Source organism: Salvia hispanica, chromosome 3 (genome assembly GCF_029641045.1).
Source record: "Salvia hispanica isolate PSC_SH4W2 chromosome 3, Shi_PSC_v1, whole genome shotgun sequence".
NCBI classification, from domain to species: domain Eukaryota; kingdom Viridiplantae; phylum Streptophyta; class Magnoliopsida; order Lamiales; family Lamiaceae; genus Salvia; species Salvia hispanica.
The window spans coordinates 60,817,187-60,838,118 of record NC_142694.1 but is presented as its reverse complement, the minus strand read 5'-3'; the positions used below and the strand labels follow the sequence as shown (position 1 = coordinate 60,838,118).

The window sequence follows — 20,932 nt, the reverse complement described above, 5'->3', positions numbered from 1 at the left end:
CAAGCTGTAGGAATTTTCGAATTCCTCTCCTATTCCAAAAAGGATTTTTTCTGTCTTCTTTATTTAAGTCCTAGTATTCTAGTAAGATCAGCCCACACTGATACTGGGATACAGTTCGGGAACCAGAGAGAAGATTTGTGGTTTAGTACTCAAAGCATCACGTGGAGAAGAAGCTAGCCATCTTCAATTCTTTGGAGAATTAATTAGGTATTTTTCTGCTCCGTAGAAAAGCATGTTTTAGGTTCCAATATTCTTAAAGCATGATTGATTCAAGTTATGAGCATGATACATGTGATAATTACGCGAATAGCTTTTGTCTAAATAATCTGCTAAATAGATCTGATTATTATGTGATTAATTTATGCGCCCGCTTCCGCTGCCGGTTCCAACAGATCCCACGACCTCCCCCCGGATGCTGAGGAGTTTCCATCCCCTCCTTCATTTACTGGTCGCCCCCGCCCGGTTGGACAGAAGCGGGCGCTGCGGGCTGCGAGGGGCGGATCCCCCCTATCGCCCCGCGAGGTCCAGTCCTCCGCCCTCCCAGCCGCCCCACTCGAGTACACTCTCCATTCGCGTAACCAAACGCGGGCTCAGATGTTACAGGTCTTCCGAGAGTGGAAGAACGCCACTGACCCCACGGAGAAGAGGTTTCTTTACGAGATGCTCGAGAGCATGCGTGCTGATTTAGAGATCACGAGGTCACGGCTGGGGGGTTCCGACGTGGGCTCAGATACCACGGGTGGCGGCAGCGGCGGCGGAGACGGCGGCGGCGACGAGGAGGGCGACGGCGACGGCGATGAGGAGTAGAGAGTGGCGGGGCTCGGGTGTTGAACCCTTTTTTTTTTAAAAAAAATCATGTACTTTTTTTTTAAATCTTTGTACTTTTTTTTTAATGGAATGGATTATTTTTCCCGTATATGTGTCGTAAATTTAATTCCGTATATCGCAATTTTAATTCCGTAAATGTAGTATATTTTGAATTGTTTTTATTGCGGCTGGCCTATGGCTGGCCTAAATCTGACGTGGCAGGTGGTTTTTTTAGTGTTGCTGACGTGGCAGAGGAGAGAATAGCTGGCCTATGGCTGGCCTATTAACCATTGCGGATGCTCTAATAAAAGGTGGGCCTGTTGTGTACTCCAAAAGTATGCATGTTCCCCATAAAAACATAATCATAGAAAGGACCTTCCAAATAACACATTAAAAAAGAATCAGAAATTAATTATCGTTCATGAAATATATTATTATGATTAGTAAAATATTAAATATGTATTATATAAAAGGTTTAGTAAATCTTAGAATAAATAGAGTTTAGTATAGTCTGTCAGTTGGAAACCGATTACATTTAATATATAGAATTTATTACAACCACCTGGAAACATAATATTACGGTTAGTAAAGTATAAATGAAATAGTTTATTAGCTGAAGTAAATCTTAGTATACATCTTAATAAACAGAGTATTATTATTACAAAGAAAAAAGAAAAAGATGAGATGGCAAGTATGAGAGGCAACAAAGCCTACTCCTACTGATTCTGAACTTAGTTTTTAAAAAGAGGTATCTAATTCTTGCTTTTTAATTGTTTTTACTTTAATACTATGACTGCTACACATTCTATCATCTATGATTAATACAAAAATATTAATCATATGCTTACTACAATTCTGCACATTCTTTCTATTTAATCTATGAATATAAAGTATGTTCACAAATAGGTTAGGAACTTAGTCCTAATGGGTGCACATTAACTTCTATAACTGCTTATCATTTCATGATCTAGAATACTATTCATAGAATACTAAAGTTTATCATTACAGACTTTTAAACTTATAATCTAGATTTTAAATATAGAACCTAACACGTTTTTTAACTTTGTTCAATGAGACCTTGCATTGGAATCTGATAAAGTAATTGCTATTGATTTGCATGAATGACTTTTGTAGTCATTTGTTCTCCATTTAATAACCTGCCACCACCCCCCCCCCCCCCCCCCCCCTATTTTTTATGTTATAAATATGTGATTTTATTATCTAACTATTCATATCACAGGTATTAATTGCATTGGTAGAAAATGTGAATCTCTCTCAGTATTTTTTTAAATTTTAAATTGAATCAAGATTCTGTCAATTATTAAAGTATAAACGAATTCTTCATATTTCTCTGGGTCGAAATCCATCAAAATAAATTCTTCTTTAGGGCATCCACAATGGATGCCCTAATGCATGCCCCAGTGAGAGCCCTAGTGGTTGCCACGTCAGCATGCTCTATCTTTCTGCAATGGTGGAGTCCTATTGCATGCCCTATCTCTTATCCACTTTTCATTTCAATTTTAGTTTTAATTTTTTTTATGTTTACCATATAAATAGCAAAATTAGACTTCTAAATTAAAGAACTAGCAAAAAACATACATTACTTAATTTTTTTTTTTTTTAAGTTACACAAAAAAGAGGTACAATTTCAACGACCACTACATGCCCAAACTTCTTCAATCATGTCGTTCATGAGATCAAGATGAGCATGTTGGTTGCGCATGCTCTCATGAGCTTGTAATCTCTCGTTGAGTCCATAAGGTAAACCTCGAACGACCGGCGGGGCTGCATGACCTGCGCTCGGAGCGGCTTCATCGTCGGACCACTGGCTAGCTGCACGACCTTCGTCGTGAATAATCATGTGTGCAAGATGATGCACGCGTACATGACATTGGCGATATGATGCTTGTACCAGGAACAGGCCGGGCCTTTCACTATTCCCCAACGCGTTTGAAGCACACCGAATCCTCGCTCCACGTCCTTCCGTGCAGACTCCTGCTTTGCCGCAAAAAACTCTCTCCTCGCACCCGTTGGACAGGAGATCGTCTTCAAGAAAACTGGCCATCTCGGGTAAATGCCGTCGGCTAAGTAGTACCCCATATGATGTTGTCGTCCGTTGGCAGTGAAGCTGATAACCGGACCGTTGCCATTGCATTGCTCGGTGAAGAGACTGGACGAGTTCAGCACATTGATGTCGTTGTTGGACCCCGCCACGCCAAAGTGAGCATGCCAAATCCAAAGACTGTGATCAACGATTGCTTCAAGGATCATCGTCGGGTGGGTACCCTTATACCCACTGGTGAATTGGCCTCTCCACGCTGCAGGACAATTCTTCCACTCCCAGTGCATACAATCAATACTCCCTAACATTCCAGGAAAGCCGTGCACCGTATCGTGCATCCGCAGCAGGTCCTGGCAGTCTTGGGCATTCGGCTTGCGCAAATATGTGGCGCCGAAGGCGTCAATAACGCCCGCACAAAAATTTACCAGACACTCCCGGCCAGTTGTATCCCCGACGTGAAGATACTCGTCAAACATGTCCGCCGTAGTGCCGTATGCCAACTGACGAAGCGCAACAGTGCACTTCGTCAGCGGGGATGGACCCTTTCTATGGGCCGCATCTTCCCGCCACTGGAAGTACTCGTCGCGCGCCTCCAACGTGTGAACAATCTGGAGAAACAGCTCTCGCCGCATCCTAAACCGTCGGCGAAAAACCGGCGCGCCCCACCGGGGATGTTCGGCGAAGTAGTCCTCGAACAGACGTTGATGAGCTAGGACATGCTCTCGACGGACGGATGTCCGTCGGCGGATGGGCCTCGGGACCTGCTCTTGGGCCTGCTGTTCGGCTTGCTCTTGCTCATGTATTGCACGAATACCGGCGAGAATCTGGTTCCCGAAAGCAAACATTGCGCGTTCCATAGACCGACCAATATCTTCCCCGGGAAATATTTTGGAAAAGTGAGTGAAAGAGATATTGCTATGGAGAGAGAGTTGAGAGAGATGTGTGAGAGTTGTGTGAAAAATGAGTGAAATGAAGGTATATTTATAGAATTGAAAAAGAAAAAAAAAAAAAAAAAAAATCAAAAACGCGTGCTCGGGCTCGGGCGTGATCGGGCGCGGCTCTGCAATGGGCGCCCGATCTCGCGACCGAGGGCTACAATGGATGCCCGACCGCGCCCGAGCCCGATCTCGGCCGATCGGGCGCGCGATCGGGCATCCATTGTGGATGCTCTTAGAGTTTTGCAAAGATGCTTGGTTCAAAAAATGAGATTTCTTCGTCCTATTGTTCAGGTTCTAAATGTATGCAGACTAATATTTTGTTTTTATGTTTGTTCAGATATTTATTGCATTGGAATCTGGAGTAAATATGTATCTCAATCCCTTTTCAAAAATGAATATATAAGTTTATCTGATATCTCTATATTTGTAATAGAATAGGTTTAAGTGCACATACCAATAAAAGTATAGATAAAAAACGAAAAAAAAACAAAATAACAAATCTTGGAACCATAAATTGCTTTCAGATTTCGTGTAAAAACAGTAACAATCGCACGTGAAAGAAGCCAAGTAATAAAAACAAAAATACACAGAACTTCATTTTCCCGCCTAAAACAGTGACAGGTGGCAGTTTAAAAAACTGTCACTTTATATATTGATAGATTTCACCAATAGTTGTGTACGTGATATTTGGGGGAAAGGGAAACGCTCAATTTTTCGTGAATTCAAATAAAGAAGCAATGCATGGTAAATCAGCAAATCGTAATAAATAGTAAAAACAGAATCAGATTAAATACCTGCGTATGATATGGAACCCGAGTAGATCCTCCGGCATAGTGGAGTTTGCCCTCGGTAGGAAGGGGAACAATTTTTCAGCCGTAGCTGTTGAGAGAAGGAGTTCATGAATAAGACAGAGATGATTTTTTTTTTTTTTTTGAGAGAAACACTTACAATTTCCAATCCTCAGGTGGCAAAGCAAAAGGAACAAACAAATTAAGCATCAAGGCGCAGTTAATTACGAAGTTAAAAAAATATATATTATATATTAAACACGCAATTAACGCACAATAGTATTCCTCGATGACGAGATCGCTCAATTTCTGGCTGAATCAGATGGCCTTGACGACGGTGGAGGAATCGGCGGCGGCGGTGTCTAAATCGTCATCTGGATCGTAATCGCCCCTTCTCCAGACAGGGCTTGGCCAGCCAGTGGCGGACACACAGCCAAGGGAGGAAGGGCTTAAGCCCTCCCCAAATCATTTTTTTTTAATATTTCATACTTCAAAAAATTTCGAAATATCTGAAAAAATGTCTTTAGCCCTCCCTAAATTGATGTATCTGAAGTCTAAAATGTGAAAAATTGAATAAGAAGGAGGGGCTGAAACTTGAAATCGCAAAAGGAAGTTTTGATAAAAAAAAATGGGCTGTTAGTTGCTTCTTGAAGAAGAAGATGAGATAAGGCTAATTAAACTAATAGTAATATGGTAAAATTTGCAAATGTCAAGTCCCCTACCTATAGGCTAAACCTATACGTGGTCTACTTATATTAGTATGTTTTAGTGTTTAAAAAATGTGTAATTGTTCCACTTTAATTTACTATTAGCACATGTTATAAAAGATGATAACATGAGATTCTAGAAGGTTTTGTTTTGTATGTTAAATAAAGAGAGAAAATATCATTTTTATATTAATGTGAGAAAGAACTTTTAAAAAAAATGGAAATGTGACATTTTTTACAGGACAAATTAAAAGGAAAAATGTGAGTCATGTAACATCTATTATGGAACAAAGGGAGTATTATTTAATGATGTGGACTCCATCCATTACAAATAACACTATTTCAACTAGTTATCAATTTATATCTCATATTATATCAATTTCACTTTAAAACTCGTGTCATCGTAAAAATCTCTATTTTTTAAAGACGAAAGAAGTGTATGTCAACTAAAAAATTTACTGTATAGCCCCTCCCGAAAAATATTTCTGCGTCCGCCATTGTGGCCAGCGCCACCGCCGCTATGGCTATCAACGTTGTTGTCACTGCCCCCGTCTCTCTCTCTCTCTCTCTAGATTGGGCGAAGAATAAGATTGAGATGATGGGAGACACTGAGGATTTGAATGTAGTATTTGAATTTTAAATTTAAGGCCGTTGTGGCAGTATTTCGTTTTTTATAGCTTTAGTTAGTATTTTATTAGTTTATTTTTATAACACTGAAACAAAAGTTAGTTTAAAATGTCTGCAAATTTTTATTCCATTATTTACAAAATATAACAAAAAACTAATTAAATAGAAATTTGAAATTAAAGAAATTATACGTATAATTTAATAACTACTTAGGGAATTAATTAAGTTGATGAGAACAAAGTATTATAGAAAACGAAGTATGAGCTAGTAAAATAAAAGAGATTAATTGTATTGATTTTGCAAAATAAAGAATAATTCAACTATGAGACTATTCAAAAAGGATTATGACTCAACAATAATGGGATAGAGGAAATATCATTTTTATAGATTCTAATCAAATTTATTCTACAAAATTATGGTTAAGGACAATGATTTTTTCTTATATTTCTTGGAAAAATAAAATCAACTTCTTCTAAAGTGAAGCTATAATACAAGAGTTTTGTCCCAGGTAGAGTCTCGGTTCATAATTAACTATAACTAGAAAAGAGACGTCACATTCTACTAACTCAATCTAATCACATTTCATTTAAAACTAATATATACATGTGTCGAAAAAAATTAGACTCATGTTCGAGGACGGGGAAACATATTTTAAATTACATCCAATATTGAAATAATCTTAGCGATGGAATGATCTAAATATTCCAATTGGCACCATAGTATTACTCAATTGATATCAATATTATGGAAAGTAACAACTAAAAATATTACTAATTGTAAAGTTGTAGTTTTAGATTTAGACTCTCCATGCTAAATTCAATTAGCCTTCGATAATTCTACTAATTAAGAATAATTAACAATAGACCATTAATCAATTATATTAATGAAGAAATAATCAGATTAGACAGTAAGAAATAAAAAATTCAATAAACTTATTTAGATTAAAGAATCCCCTTTCATCTTATTTTCTCCGTTAACTTTTTCGTTAACATTCATCATCAGGCCAGTTTGAGTCCATCTAAAGGTAAGAACATCAAACTAAAATTAAGCAAAATCCTATATACTGCAACTTTGCGTTTATACAGCAAGAGTTCATGGATTTTTATAAATAAAAATAAATTATATTAAATTTTATGTGGCCATGCGACCAATGCAATGGAGTTTGGGTGATTATCCATGAATGAGGCAGAGAAGCACGCGGTCGGTTTTCAAAGCTTGCAATGCTGTCAAGTGCCTACATTGTTGTGCAGATGCTCTTAGTCCAGTCTCTTAAACTCACTCCAAAAAACATAATTTCAATCGATCCGTGTGACTTCTAAGTTGTAAGAGCATCCCCATCCGTGCTCTTAGCTAAGAGCACGGAGGTGGGTCCGGACCCACTTTTATTCCTTTTCCTTAGCTAAGAGCACAACACCCACATCCGTGCTCTTAGCTAAGGACAAGCTCAAGGGTCCCACCATTCTATTATTCAATTTAAATACTCCAATTATTAAAAACATTTCTACATTATAAAAATACATTATAAAATAAAAATTACATAATTAAAATCCTAAAAAATACAAATTACATAATTAAAATACTAAAAATAAAAATACATAATTAAAATAAAAAATACATAATTAAAATCCTACAAATTAAAAATTACAAACGTGGAAGACTATTCCTCTAACCCCAATTGCCTCTTGAGACCCCGGATCAATTGCTCATGTGTTGCAAGTTGTTCCGGAGTCATGTGAGACGTATCGGTCATATGAAGTTGACTCAAGATGGCCCACAACGAGTTGGTCGGGGGTGGAGGAGGCACAAAGGGAGCGCGGGCGGCGGCGGATGGAGTCGGGGCGCGGCGGCGGGTGGTCGTCGCCTTCTTCCTTCCGACCGGCCGGCGGGAACCGCTCGGGCCAGCGTCGGGGCTACCCAAGTTAGTTCCGACAAGCTGGGTAGCCACATCATCGGAGGAGGATAGAGCTACCGACCTCGACCATTTGCTGGAGGAGCTGGAGGAGGATGCTGCTATGCCGCCCCTATACTTCGGATGTTGGCGCCCCTCCTGCCAACAATCGAGGTACTTGAACGGTTTGTACTCCTCCCGTTGGTATGCCGCCAAGGCGGCAGTGATGATGTCGAGCTCGTTCGTGCCGCTCCCCGCCGACCGCTCTTCCTGGAGGTAAATCCCCTGGAACTTCCCGATTGCCTCGTTGCATCTGTAGATGCAATTGCGAACCATACTATCATTGCGATATATGGTTCCCGCCGGCCGGGTTTCATTATAAAGGCGAGTGATGCGCCACCAATAAGTTTCCCCGGTTTGGTTCGTGCCGACGTCCGGATCGTCGGAGACTGCCAAGTAGGCTTTGAACATCGCCATCATCTCACCCGGAGTGTACGGGGTGCGGGTGCCACGAACAGGAGGAGTAGAACCAGAAGTAGGAGTAGGAGTAGAGCTGTTGCTCCCTCCCGATCCGGGTTCGGGTGCCCACCCGAACCCGGGGGCGTTTAGGTCGTGCAACGGGTAAGGACGGTAGCCACCCGGAGCTTGCGAACCTTGGGTTTGAGGAGAGGCCGTAAATTGGGTTTCCGGACTATATCCGGCCGAGTCGAACCAATCGTGGTTCCAACCGCGATTGCCGGAGGGGTGATCGCCGGAGCCGGACATTGTGTAGTGTGGTGGGAATTTAGATGATAGAGTAGGAGGAAAAAAGATGAGAGAATGTAGATGATGATAGTATAGATAATAGATGAGAATGTGATTTTTTTTGTGTTGGAGTGGGGATATTTATAGATGAAAATATGAATTTTGGGGGAAAAAAATTGAAAAATTAATTATAAGTGGGTAGAAAACGGATATATTTTTTTTGGGAAGAGGGAAAATATTTTTTTTTATTTAAAAATATTTTTTAAAATAAATTTTGAATTTAAAAAAAAAAAAAAATGAAATTGCCAACGGCTATGCCGTTGGCCAATCAGCAGCTGCCACGTAATCGTGCTCAGCGGCACGGACGTGCTCTTAGCTAAGAGCAGCGCCGTGCCGCTGGCACGGACGGACAAGCTCCATCGGCGGACGGACGGCTTGGTGCTCAGCGGCAACGCACCGCTGCGGATGCCCTAAGGAGCACATGAGATTAATTAATTAATCTACTTGCAATTTAATTATTTAAGTTCTCAAAGCACAATTCTAAATTAATTCTCGCAATTTCCAGTCCAACAATAAATTAATCTGGCCCAACCTTTGAAGTCGTATATTTCCTCAGTACAGATGGAAATTTTTTGCCACGAAATTTAAGAAAAATGATAATTATTGAGTTAAGTAGAAATTATACATTAGGAAAGACTTATAAAGTACTCCCTATGTCCGCGAATAGGAGTCACGTTTTCCAATTTTTGTCCGTCCGCGAATAGGAGTCTCGGTTCATTATCACTATAAATGGTAAGAAGACCCCACATTCCACCAACTCATTCCCCTCACAAATCATTTAAAACTAATATATACAAGTGATACCCGTATTTCACTAACGTTCTTCCACCCACTTTTCTTAATATTTCTTAAAACCCGTGCCAGAATGAAATGGAACTCTTATTCATGGACGGAGGGAGTATATGAGAGAGTAAAAAAAGAAATATTAGATGTTTCGTTTTTAGCTAATACTCCCTCCGTCCCTGAAAATTTGTCACCTATTTCCTTTTTCGTCTATTTCTAAAAATTTGTCACATTTCACTTTTACCATTTTTGGTAATGGACCCCACATTGCACTAACTCATTCTCACTCACATTTTATTTTAAACTAATATATAAAAGTAGGACTCACATGTCACTAACTTTTTCAACCCACTTTATATTACATTTCTTAAAACCCGTACCGGATCAAATGGTGACGAAATTTAGGGGATGGAGGGAGTAACAATCAATCACTTACTGTGGGACAATCAAAAATGTTAAAAATAACTTGCGATGGAACGGGGTATATATATTTTTATATTATTGTCCATTTTACAAAATTTATCATTGTAGATGAGTGATTTGGTGTAAAAGAAATAAAAGTATTATGTTCACAAAGACTATTAATATTGAAGATTTCAGCTAAACAATGACTTCTAAGGGTGATCACCCAGTTTTTGGTTCGAGTTTATGACAAAATTGAATTCAGCGGGAAAAATTAAAAATTTAAAATCAACATAAATTAAATTAAACTGAACCAACCAAAAAATCAAAATTGCATAAATATATATCTCAAAACTCGAAATCCAAAACTTACATAAAATTATTTCCTCCGTCCTATAGAAAGTAAAAGAGATGAAAAAGGGCTGTCACAAATGAATATGGACTATTTCTATAAGACATACTAGGGATGTCGAAACGGGTAACAGGTCGGGATCGGGTATTCAAATTTTGGAATTTGTGGGTATCGGATATACCTGATACCCGAACAAGTATACCCGTTAGTCCCGACAATTACCAGATTGTTTATAATTATATTAGAATTTTGTATGTCATCATTTAAAATTTTAAATATACACTCACAACACTATTTTCTTTTTCTTTTATACTTTTTTTTATCAGAGTTAAGTTTATTTAACTTTTATAATCTTCTGATTACAGTTACACGTACCCATACTAATATAATTTTTAGAATCTGCATTTACATATTCAGTAACATACTAATCATATACATATATTATGTATATTATATAGTAGAAGGTTTAGACTTTAGATATACATACATATACATGTATATATGAATGATTGGACACTCATTACTCATCTTTGGACTTTGGATTATTTATTTGTTTTAAGATGAATTCATCTAAATAAAGGATATTTACGGATGATTATCAACAATTGAGCATATTATAACAACAATAATAAGATTTAAAAAAAAAACAAAAAAAAAATGGTCGGATCGAGTATCGGGTAATACCCAACACAGTGCGGGACAGGTATCCGGGACTGCCTTTGAAGCTGAAATCGGTTGTGGGTACCCGTAGATATCCGTTTCGACACCCTTAAAACAGAAAAAAAAAAAGAAAAAAGAAATATGACATGTTTTTATAGGACAGAAGGGAGTATATAACACATCCATCCACAACCGTTAGTTTTTATTTTTCATTTTGGGCTCTCCGTGTAAAAATTAGTTACCTCGGTAAGTTTTCATTTCTTATGGAATGTGCCCAATTTTCAACTTACACATTTTCGCTCTGACTTGTTTATTAGTTTTAGTATTAAACACTTAGTGTCATCCACCGCCAATTACAATTAAAATGTTCATAAAATTTGAATATCACAACATCCTTATTTAAAAGCACCTATATAATTTCTATTATTTTCTAATATATATACTCCAGTAGGGTACAGCAAAGTTTCGTTTTCGATGATCCACAATTACTGCATTTTTTGCTATTTTTGATAATGGACTTTAAATTTCATTAACCCATCCTATTAATATTTTACTATAAAATTAATACTTTTCCCATCCTAAAAAAAATAGACTAATTTGATCATTTTGGATCGTCCCCTAAAATTAGACTAAGTTTAAAAGTTTTTACCAATTGCACACCACTAATTATGTGGACCCCATAAACTACTGATACTACTTTTTTCCCTTTCTCTTTAATTCATCTTTCTCTTACTTTACCAATTTCACATTAAACATGTACTTCCTCCGTCCCAAGGTATTAGACCAACTTTCCTTTTTGGGATGTCCCAACATATTAGACTAATTTCCTTTTTTAGCAAAAAGCATCTATCTTATTTTATTCCCCCACCTACTTTTTTCTCTCTTATCTTCCCTACTTTTTCCCTCTCTCATACTTTACTCTCTCCACTTTTACTATTTAAATATCAATTCCTTAAATGATGTGCCCAAAAGAAGTGAGTCTAATACTCCGGGACGGAGGGAGTATCATTTATAAGTTTGTTTATGTTTTGTGAACGATGGTATACTATATAAAAGTATGACCCTCATACTAACAACCTTTTTTTTTTTTCTCTATTTCCACTATATTTCTTAAAATCTAAACCGAGTTAGCTCATTTCAATTAATTGTAAACCAAGGGAATAGTACTATTTTAAAAAATTGGATATTAATTTATCTAATTTGTATATATCAAATTGAACCGAATAGAACCAAACCAAATATGAAAACAAACAAATAATATTCAAACCATATAATACATATTTCCCCTAAGTAAAAAAAGTTGGCATCTGAATCATATTATGGTAATGTTATTTTATTAATTTAATACACTTTGTACATTAAAGATGATACACTTTATTTTTTTTAGTTTGTCCATAACTCATTATTAAAACTAAAAATCCTTTTATCTCTAATTTATTTACTCTCTCCAAACTTTATTCTTTCACATAATATAAAAATGCATAAATCTCTTGCCGCCCAAGAAATTGGTCATCTTTCTTGGGACGAAGGGAGTAAGAAATTTAGATTGGTGGTGATAGTAATATAAATATTAGAGTCACGGCAGAGCTCTCTTAGCCTGCAGACAACCAGTCGCAGAGTCTATAAATACTCCATATATGTACGTGGTGTAGAGAGAGGGAGAGAGAATGGAATTGGTAGGATGGATGTGTATGGGTATATGTATGTGTGTTTTATGCGTGTTGAAAGTAGTCCATTCAAGCATTATATGCTACTGGGTGAGTCCTCGACGCATTCAGAAAATAATGGAAAAACAAGGTGTGCGTGGCCCCAAACCCCGCTTTCTCCTCGGCAACATCTTAGACATGGCTTCTCTCCTCTCCCAATCCACCGCCAACGACTGCCTTTCCCTCCACCACGACATCGTCTCCCGCCTCCTCCCCCATTACATCCTCTGGTCCAAAACATACGGTACGTACGTATGTAGTAGGACTACTATATCATTTGCTAATTCATTCATTTTAATCAGGAAAACGCTTCATATTTTGGAACGGAGTGGAGCCACGCCTGTGCCTCACCGAAACACACCTCATCAAAGAGCTTCTCTCCAAATACAGCAGCCTCTCTGGGAAGTCTTGGCTCCAGCAGCAGGGCTCCAAGCATTTCATTGGCCGCGGCCTCTTGATGGCTAACGGCGACGATTGGTTCCACCAGCGCCATATCGTGGCTCCTGCTTTCATGGGCGACAAGCTCAAGGTTCATTTCCTTCATTTCCTTCTTTATTAATTACTCCTATATACTTACATTATTAGTATTATTGTTGGTCAGAGCTATGCAGGGTACATGATTGATTGCACGAACCAAATGCTGACGTCACTGGAAACAGCCATCGCCAACGGCCAAACAGAAATCGAAATCGGAGAATATATGACCAGACTCACCGCTGATATCATTTCCAGAACTGAATTCGACACCAATTACGAAAAGGGGAAGCAAATATTCCATCGCCTAAGTGTTCTGCAAAATCTGTGCGCCAGATCCACCCGCCATTTGTGGTTTCCTGGCAGCAGGTATACCGTATACCAATCAATAATCTTTATGTAGTAGTAATTAAGATAAAAACAAACAATAATAATGGTGAGTCCTGAGTGTGAACAGATTCTTCCCAAGCAAGTACAACAGAGAGATAAAATCGCTCAAGACCGAGGTGGAGAGGCTGTTGATGGAGATCATACAGAGCCGCAGAGACTGCGTCGAGATCGGGCGGAGCACCTCCCACGGCAACGATCTGCTCGGAATGCTGCTCAATCAGATGCACAACAACAAATCCAAATCCAAATCCAATCTGCAGCTCATCATGGACGAATGCAAGACCTTCTTCTTCGCGGGCCACGACACCACAGCGCTGCTGCTCACGTGGACTATCATGCTCCTCGCCACCAATCCCACGTGGCAGCACAGAATCAGAGCTCAGCTTAACCAACTCTGCAATGGCTCCCCTCTTTGCGTTCACCACCTCTCCAACCTCACTCTGGTATTTCTCATTTTATATTTTACAAATTTCTCAATTTTAACAAATACTACAAACTAAAAATAAGTGAGTTTCGCACTTCATTTATCTCAATTTTCTATATTTCTTATTTTTCACCAACATATGCCATCCACTAAGTTGACTATTCCTCATGGATGAACAAGGGAATAATATGAGCTTATGAAATTTTATCTCAAAATAATAATACAAAATAGTTAAACAATTCTACTAGCAATATGACATGTCACGTGGACAAATGAGTCAACATCAAATAAAACTTAGGTTGATCAGAATAATGTGAATAATTTTTTTATTAAATTATTGCCCTGGAATTTCACTTTTCATAAAAATCTCGCCTTAACTTTGTGTTTGCGTACAATAGTCCACAAATCACTTACTATTATTATAATATCGTGTCATTAATTTTTTAATTTTATCCTGTACCACATTTGAACTACATGAAGCTAGCGCAGCATGAGCTGGATTTCTTAACTAGGTTTTCTTAAATTGTGAGCTAGGACAAATTTTTATTAGTGTTGATAGCTTTCATATTTTCCATTTCAGATAAATGCTCATTTAGTGATATAAACTTTTTTGTTGCTAATGGACATTTTATATTCTATATTTGAACTTCTCCCCCATATTAAACCAACATTTCATTTTTATAGTTTTAATAACTCTAGTGCATGTCACTGTATCATTATCTTAGGCCACCATCATAATACCAATAGTTTCTTTAAAAATATTAAGCCCAAGAAGTAACATTTTGCTCTTAAAGTAGATTTTATTTTGATCTAATACTTTAACTTCTCAAAGGCTTTTCAGTGCATCTTCAGCTGTTAATAATAACAAACACCTACTTTCGATAGTGCCCTTGATATATGAATTTATTGAGTGTCATTTTCGTGTCTAAAATCCATCCACGGTTACACAATACCTAAGTCACTTTCCGATCACATGTATGGATTCTTAAATTTTCCAATAGTGTACATTGTTAAAAATCTCTGTCATCTTTTCCACATCGACTTGGTGATGATCTATCTCATCTGTACAAAAGTGAATAACCATCTCCCTTGTGACATGCAGTTAAACATGGTGATCAATGAGTCTCTTCGGCTGTACCCTCCGGCTTCGCTTCTACCTCGAATGGCGTTCGAAGACATAAAACTCGGCGATCTTTTCATTCCGAAAGGGCTATCGATATGGATTCCGGTGCTAGCAATCCATCACAGCCAAGAAATATGGGGGAAAGATGCGAACGAGTTCAACCCGGATCGATTCGCATCAAAATCGTACGCAGCAGGACGCCATTTTATTCCATTTGCGGCCGGGCCGAGGAATTGTGTGGGGCAGGGGTTTGCCCTAATGGAGGCCAAGATCATATTAGCAATGCTCATATCCAAATTCAGCTTCACTATTTCCCCAAATTATCGTCACGCTCCCCTAGTTGTGCTCACCATGAAACCCAAGTATGGAGTTCAGATCCTATTGGAACCCATTAGTGAGTGACCTATGAGAGAATTTTGTTTATTTTGGGAAGGTTTTTTGGGAATATAGAGAGTTAATTATGCTTGAGTTTATATTATGAGATAATTAAGGAAGTGGAAATAAATGGCAATAAGTGAATAAGTTATTCACTTTCATCAAAAATATATATCATGCACTTTAATTTTAATATACACTACTCGATACAAAAAGGTATGAAAATTTTTATTATAATGTTGAATTTATAAATTGAATTATTTAAAATTAATATAAAAAGGTATGAAAATTTTCCTTTGCCCTACCCCATACAAGATGATGAGGAAATGAATTGCATTGTTGCTCATTTTCCATTTTAGAGAGTGACAAGATTTCGGTGGAAATTTGTGATTTTCAAGATATACATATCTTTTGAAGTCAAATCTCTCTATAGGTTTAGATTAATTCTACCAGGGCCTATTTTTGTCATCCATTAATACGTTATATTATGATACAGTATTAGAATCTAATTATTAATCCGTCTAAAAGCTCTGAGAGGTACGTATCAAGCAAAACAAGGCAATGATCCTAAAGTTGACAGAATTCTTCATAATGGTTTATCTAGTTTATTTATGTTGAACATATTTTATTTTGAAATTGTTTTATTTTATTAGTCTTGGAATAGCTACACATTTAGAATTTTATGGTTTGAAAGTAACTGACTCTAAATGTTATTTATCTTTTATCTTGACTTGGATTTACTTCAAAGAAATTTTTCAATAAACGGACTATGTAACCATTAGTTGGGTAATTTTGATTATTTGGCCAATAACTGATTGATTTGGTGTGTTCTACTAACAAAATATGTTTGGGACCAAGTGTGAAGATGTAAAGGATGTTACGAGTTTTTGTAAATGTAATGTTGAATTTATAAATAGAATTATATTAACAGTCAATGAAGTTAATACAATTTTCCATTGGCCCTACCTCATACAAGAAGTAATGAGAAAATTAATTGCATTGTTAGGTTATTACAGGATAGTAACAATCCATGATATCATCTGCGGCTAGGCATATGAATGCTAATTGGAGTTGTTCAAGTTCAAGTCATGCATTTTCCAAACAACACAAAGTTGTAAAAGTTGGCAATGGCATCATGTAGAAGGTGAACTCAGTGGTCCGCTGACGAGTCAGCCGAGTTGGAGGCATGGTGAATTCAGCGGTCCACTGAGTTTGTCCAACATATCTGATTCCAGCCAGAATTCAAAATTATTTCATAGATCTTCGGTTATTCCAAGTCGATTCCAAAGTCATCAAGGAAAATTTTTATCCCTGTAATTAAATACCCCAATCAAGATAATATACAAGAAAAAGACACACCACGTAATTAAGAAGATACAAAATTCAATTAGAGTACAAGCTTCAATCATTCCTCAAAGTTATATGTTGTTGAGTTCATATAATATTTATAGAATAGATATTGATTATGTACTTCAATAATTTTAAAAATAAATTGAGTAATTATGAAATAAATTACATCTAATTTTTCAAAAGTTAAAATCAAATCTTATTCTAATCTTTCACTAAAATAGCTATAAGGTTATACCTGTGTACACAGAAAACAGCATTAATTTTTTAAAAGTAATTAAAAATTGATAATAATATAAAATTACTAATTAAACTTATTATATTAGAGATGTCACCTTCCAAAATCATAACCTTAAAATATAAGTATCTTCCACATTATATTACTAAGAAATTAGTGATAGCTTAAAAAGGGTTTATGCTTTACCCTTGGTTATGCTAAAAATAATCATTGTTTGATTCTTCTTTTCGCCCTAATTAACAGATCAATTCCTTGATTTATTCCTCTTAACTTGGCAAATAGTTGAATAGTGCCAATTCACAGCCACGTACTCCATCATCTGCCTACCACCAGTCTGGATTCTACTCTGTCCACCACCACTAATTCTTAGTATTTTTCATTTCTCGATCGACCTATTTTTAAGTTCGAAGTTATTATGCAAACTAGATACAACCGCTAATTAATTCATATTTTAATCACAAACTCAAACTATAAATTGATTATAAAAATCGAATCTAAAACGTTTTGATTCAGCAATACCCACTTAACCATTTTAAGAGATATTTTTACCGGCTTTGTTACATAATAAATGCTTTAGTTTTCGGTAAACTGATACTCCCCCCGTCCACGAATAAGAGTCCCGTTTTTTCATTTTTATTCGTTCACAAATAAGAGTCCCGGTTCATAGTTATCATAAATGATAAAGAGACCCCACATTCCACTAACTCATTCCACTCACATATCATTTAAAACTAATATATGCAAGTGGGACCCCTATTCCACTAACTTTCTCCCACCCACTTTTCTTAACATTTCTTAAAACCCGCGTCATTTAAAAATGAGACTCTTAATCGTGGATATATTAGAAATGGGCCACTCACCCCTTAAAAGGCCTCATAAGGGGGAGGGTTGTCCACACTTATATAGATTAGATTGGATCATCACCAAGTCGATGTGGGACAGAATTGAGAGAATTTAACACGCCCCCTCACGTGTGGGACCGGAAAGGACATCGGTCTTCCATCACGTGGGTAGGCAATGCTAGAGAACCATCATCGATGTCGGCCGGAAAGGACATCGGTCTTCCACTCGTGAGGTAGATAAGAGATAAAGAGAAAACCATCATCGACTTGGGCCCACTCTGATACCATATTAGAAATGGGCCACTCACCCCTTAAAAGGCCTCATAAGGGGGAGGGTTATCCACACTTATATAGATTAGATTGGATCATCACCAAGTCGATGTGGGACAGAATTGAGAGAATTTAACACGCCCCCTCACGTGTGGGCCGGAAAGGACATCGGTCTTCCATCACGTGGGTAGGCAATGCAAGAGATAAGAGAGAACCATCATCGATGTGGGCCGGAAAGGACATCGGTCTTCCACTCGTGAGGTAGATAAGAAATAAAGAGAAATCCATCATCGACTTGGGCCCGCTCTGATACCATATTAGAAATGGGCCACTCACCCCTTAAAAGGCCTCATAAGGGGGAGGGTTGTCTACACTTATATAGATTAGATTGGATTATCACCAAGTCGATGTGGGACAGAATTGAGAGAATTTAACTGAGGGAGTATATATTACCATAGAAAAACAGATTTGAGGTCCATTTACTTTTTCGTTCCTATTGAGATAGGTCCTTGTGCAATTTGCATTTTAACACGCTTTGATATATTACACGCCATTAGTTATTTGACTTAATAATTTTTATACTATCTTTTTATTTATTTGGATAACACATAATTAACTTATTTAAGTTAATTAGTATATGTATTTAATTTCGCCCTCTCTATAGTGGTGTTTTGGATCCGTCACTTAACTATATGGATGTAATCAAATGCAAATTCTGTATTTGTATAAATTCCAAACTATGATATGGACCGTTAGAAAATATCAATAGATGATAAAATAACAGTAACAAAAAATGTTAACCGATTGATGTGTTGACATCAAAATCTTGAAATTTTATAATATGTTAACAATGTGTTAATACTGTGTTCATACTGTATCAAAGAATTTAGAATTTATACAATATATAAAACTAGCATTCTATCGTATACTACATGCATCATATTTTTGTAAAATGAATTTTCGTTGGAGCAGAAAAGAAGATATCCTGTACTAATACTAGTTTTGAACCCATTGTTTTGAACTCCCAAAAATCTAAGGTAAAAAATATTTAAAAAGAGAGAAATGATTAAGAAAATGCAGCACTGAGGAATTGAAAAACTTATCACATATGAAGTGATCAATCTTGGAAACGATTATGACAAAGTGGAAGACAGAAACAGACGCAAGCACTAAACCTCCTAATTTCTATTTATAAACAAATTAATATCGATACTCCGCTGCCACTAATTTGTCATATATAATAGTCTGTTTAAGTACTATACAAATACTATAGTTTAATTTTTTTCACTTAATTAAATGTGCTAGTGTCTTTTGACCTGCCGTTTTGTTCCATGCACTGAATTTGATAAGTCAAAACAAATAAGTGTATGAACAAAAGCTAATACAAAAACAACTGCAGGCACTAATAATATGCAGTTAAGCTTTGATTAATGTACGAAAAATTCAGAAATATGGACAAGATAGATGACCTGATCACAATTTAATTACTATGGAAATAATTTTATTCAGTATATTTTTAACTAAAATTGTGTAAACAAATATTTATTCTCGACAAAAAGCATCTTTCATGTTTTGAAAATGTAAGCTCATATTTAAGGTTTGAGCGAGTAATGTTTTTTAGTTTTTTGTTTTATTAATTTGTAAGCAAGTTGTGAATTTGATATTTAATTCGAAAAAAATGAGAATCAAATTGGCACAACACCATGTGTTACGCTCAGGGAAGATGCGATGTCGAGGCCAGTTTTCATGATTATCAATATAAAAAATCTTCAAGTATATATTAAATTATGTTACAATTAATCGAATTAAAGTATTTTGTCAATAACAAATACCTAATGAGTTTAGTTGTTGGGTTGGAATCAAATGATATTTGCAGCTAGGTTTTATTTTATTAATCCAAATGAAATTGTGAATTCCAGCGCTCGAACACCCAGCTCATTTAAATTAAATCCTAGTTAGACAGTTATATACTAGGAAATAGGAAATATTTACATTTCTTTTTTATTATTTTAATTTTCCATTTGTTTGAGTCGTGGTAGGTATGACGGAATTTAACGTGATCTTTGATCACTAAATCTTTTAAAAGTGAAAATTGCACGGTTTATAGGTTTCGATATACATATTTAGTTGAATAATATATATATGCTGACTGGCTTTCACTTTCAAATAATTATACCAATATATATTTGATTAATATTGAATATAAAAATAAATGTCGCAATTGGAATAATTAATTATCTGTTCTGGTGCGTGCAGGAGATATATTAAAGAATTATACTGTACTACTTAAGTGCTCCATGACTTTGATAAACTAATAGTACTACAATTTTTACTTGTTGACTGACCTATAATTCAACAATAATAGTTTACACAACACCGCCAAACCAAGAATTTATTTGATTGGAATTCCTTATTATTATTATATCAAAAATCAGTAAACAAAATAAAATGGATCACGCAGTATGATGCATGTGCAAGTGAATAAGTCAGAATTAATAGAGGTTTTGGGTATTAAATTCTATTAAAAACAAAATAAGGCCGCCATTAGCATAGGACCTTTTTGTACCCACATATTTTCATAGTATAAAATAATCAATCCCCAAGAATGATAAGACGTCTACCTTTACAATATAATTTTATTCATCCATAATTTGTATGATTGCACGAGCGGAAGTTAGTGCCCCAAAGGTCTGAAAAATCTAGCCTAGCTATCATACTATTTATTAATTTGTCATATGTTACAAATATAAGTATAAATTCTACTGCCTCCGTCGTACAATTAGAGTCACACTTTGTCATTTTAGTCCATTCCACAATATGAGTCATATTTCATTTTACTATGAATAGTAAGTAGGTCTCACATTCCACTAATTTACTTCACTGATATTTTAAAATAAAATAAAACCAATATAAAAAAATGAGTCT

General features: G+C 36.4%; 1 protein-coding gene across 1 annotated transcript; it reads left to right on the top strand.

Moving 5' to 3' along the window:
• Positions 1–12,425: 12,425 nt before the first annotated feature.
• On the top strand, positions 12,426–15,408 carry LOC125212816 (cytokinin hydroxylase-like). Its single transcript, XM_048113079.2, has 5 exons — positions 12,426–12,768; positions 12,827–13,053; positions 13,126–13,367; positions 13,456–13,831; positions 14,915–15,408. Exons 1-5 carry the CDS (start codon positions 12,486–12,488, stop codon positions 15,335–15,337), a joined length of 1,551 nt encoding a protein of 516 aa, XP_047969036.1. The 5' UTR covers positions 12,426–12,485; the 3' UTR covers positions 15,338–15,408.
• The last annotated feature ends 5,524 nt before the right edge of the window (positions 15,409–20,932 follow it).

Excerpts from the sequence above, each read along its gene's own strand:
- LOC125212816 (XM_048113079.2), top strand. The coding sequence starts at position 12,486 with ATGGAATTGGTAGGATGGATGTGTATGGGTATATGTATGTGTGTTTTA. Across the intron at positions 12,769-12,826 it reads CCTCTGGTCCAAAACATACG|GAAAACGCTTCATATTTTGG; the intron begins GTACGTACGTAT and ends CATTTTAATCAG. Across the intron at positions 13,832-14,914 it reads ACCTCTCCAACCTCACTCTG|TTAAACATGGTGATCAATGA; the intron begins GTATTTCTCATT and ends TGTGACATGCAG.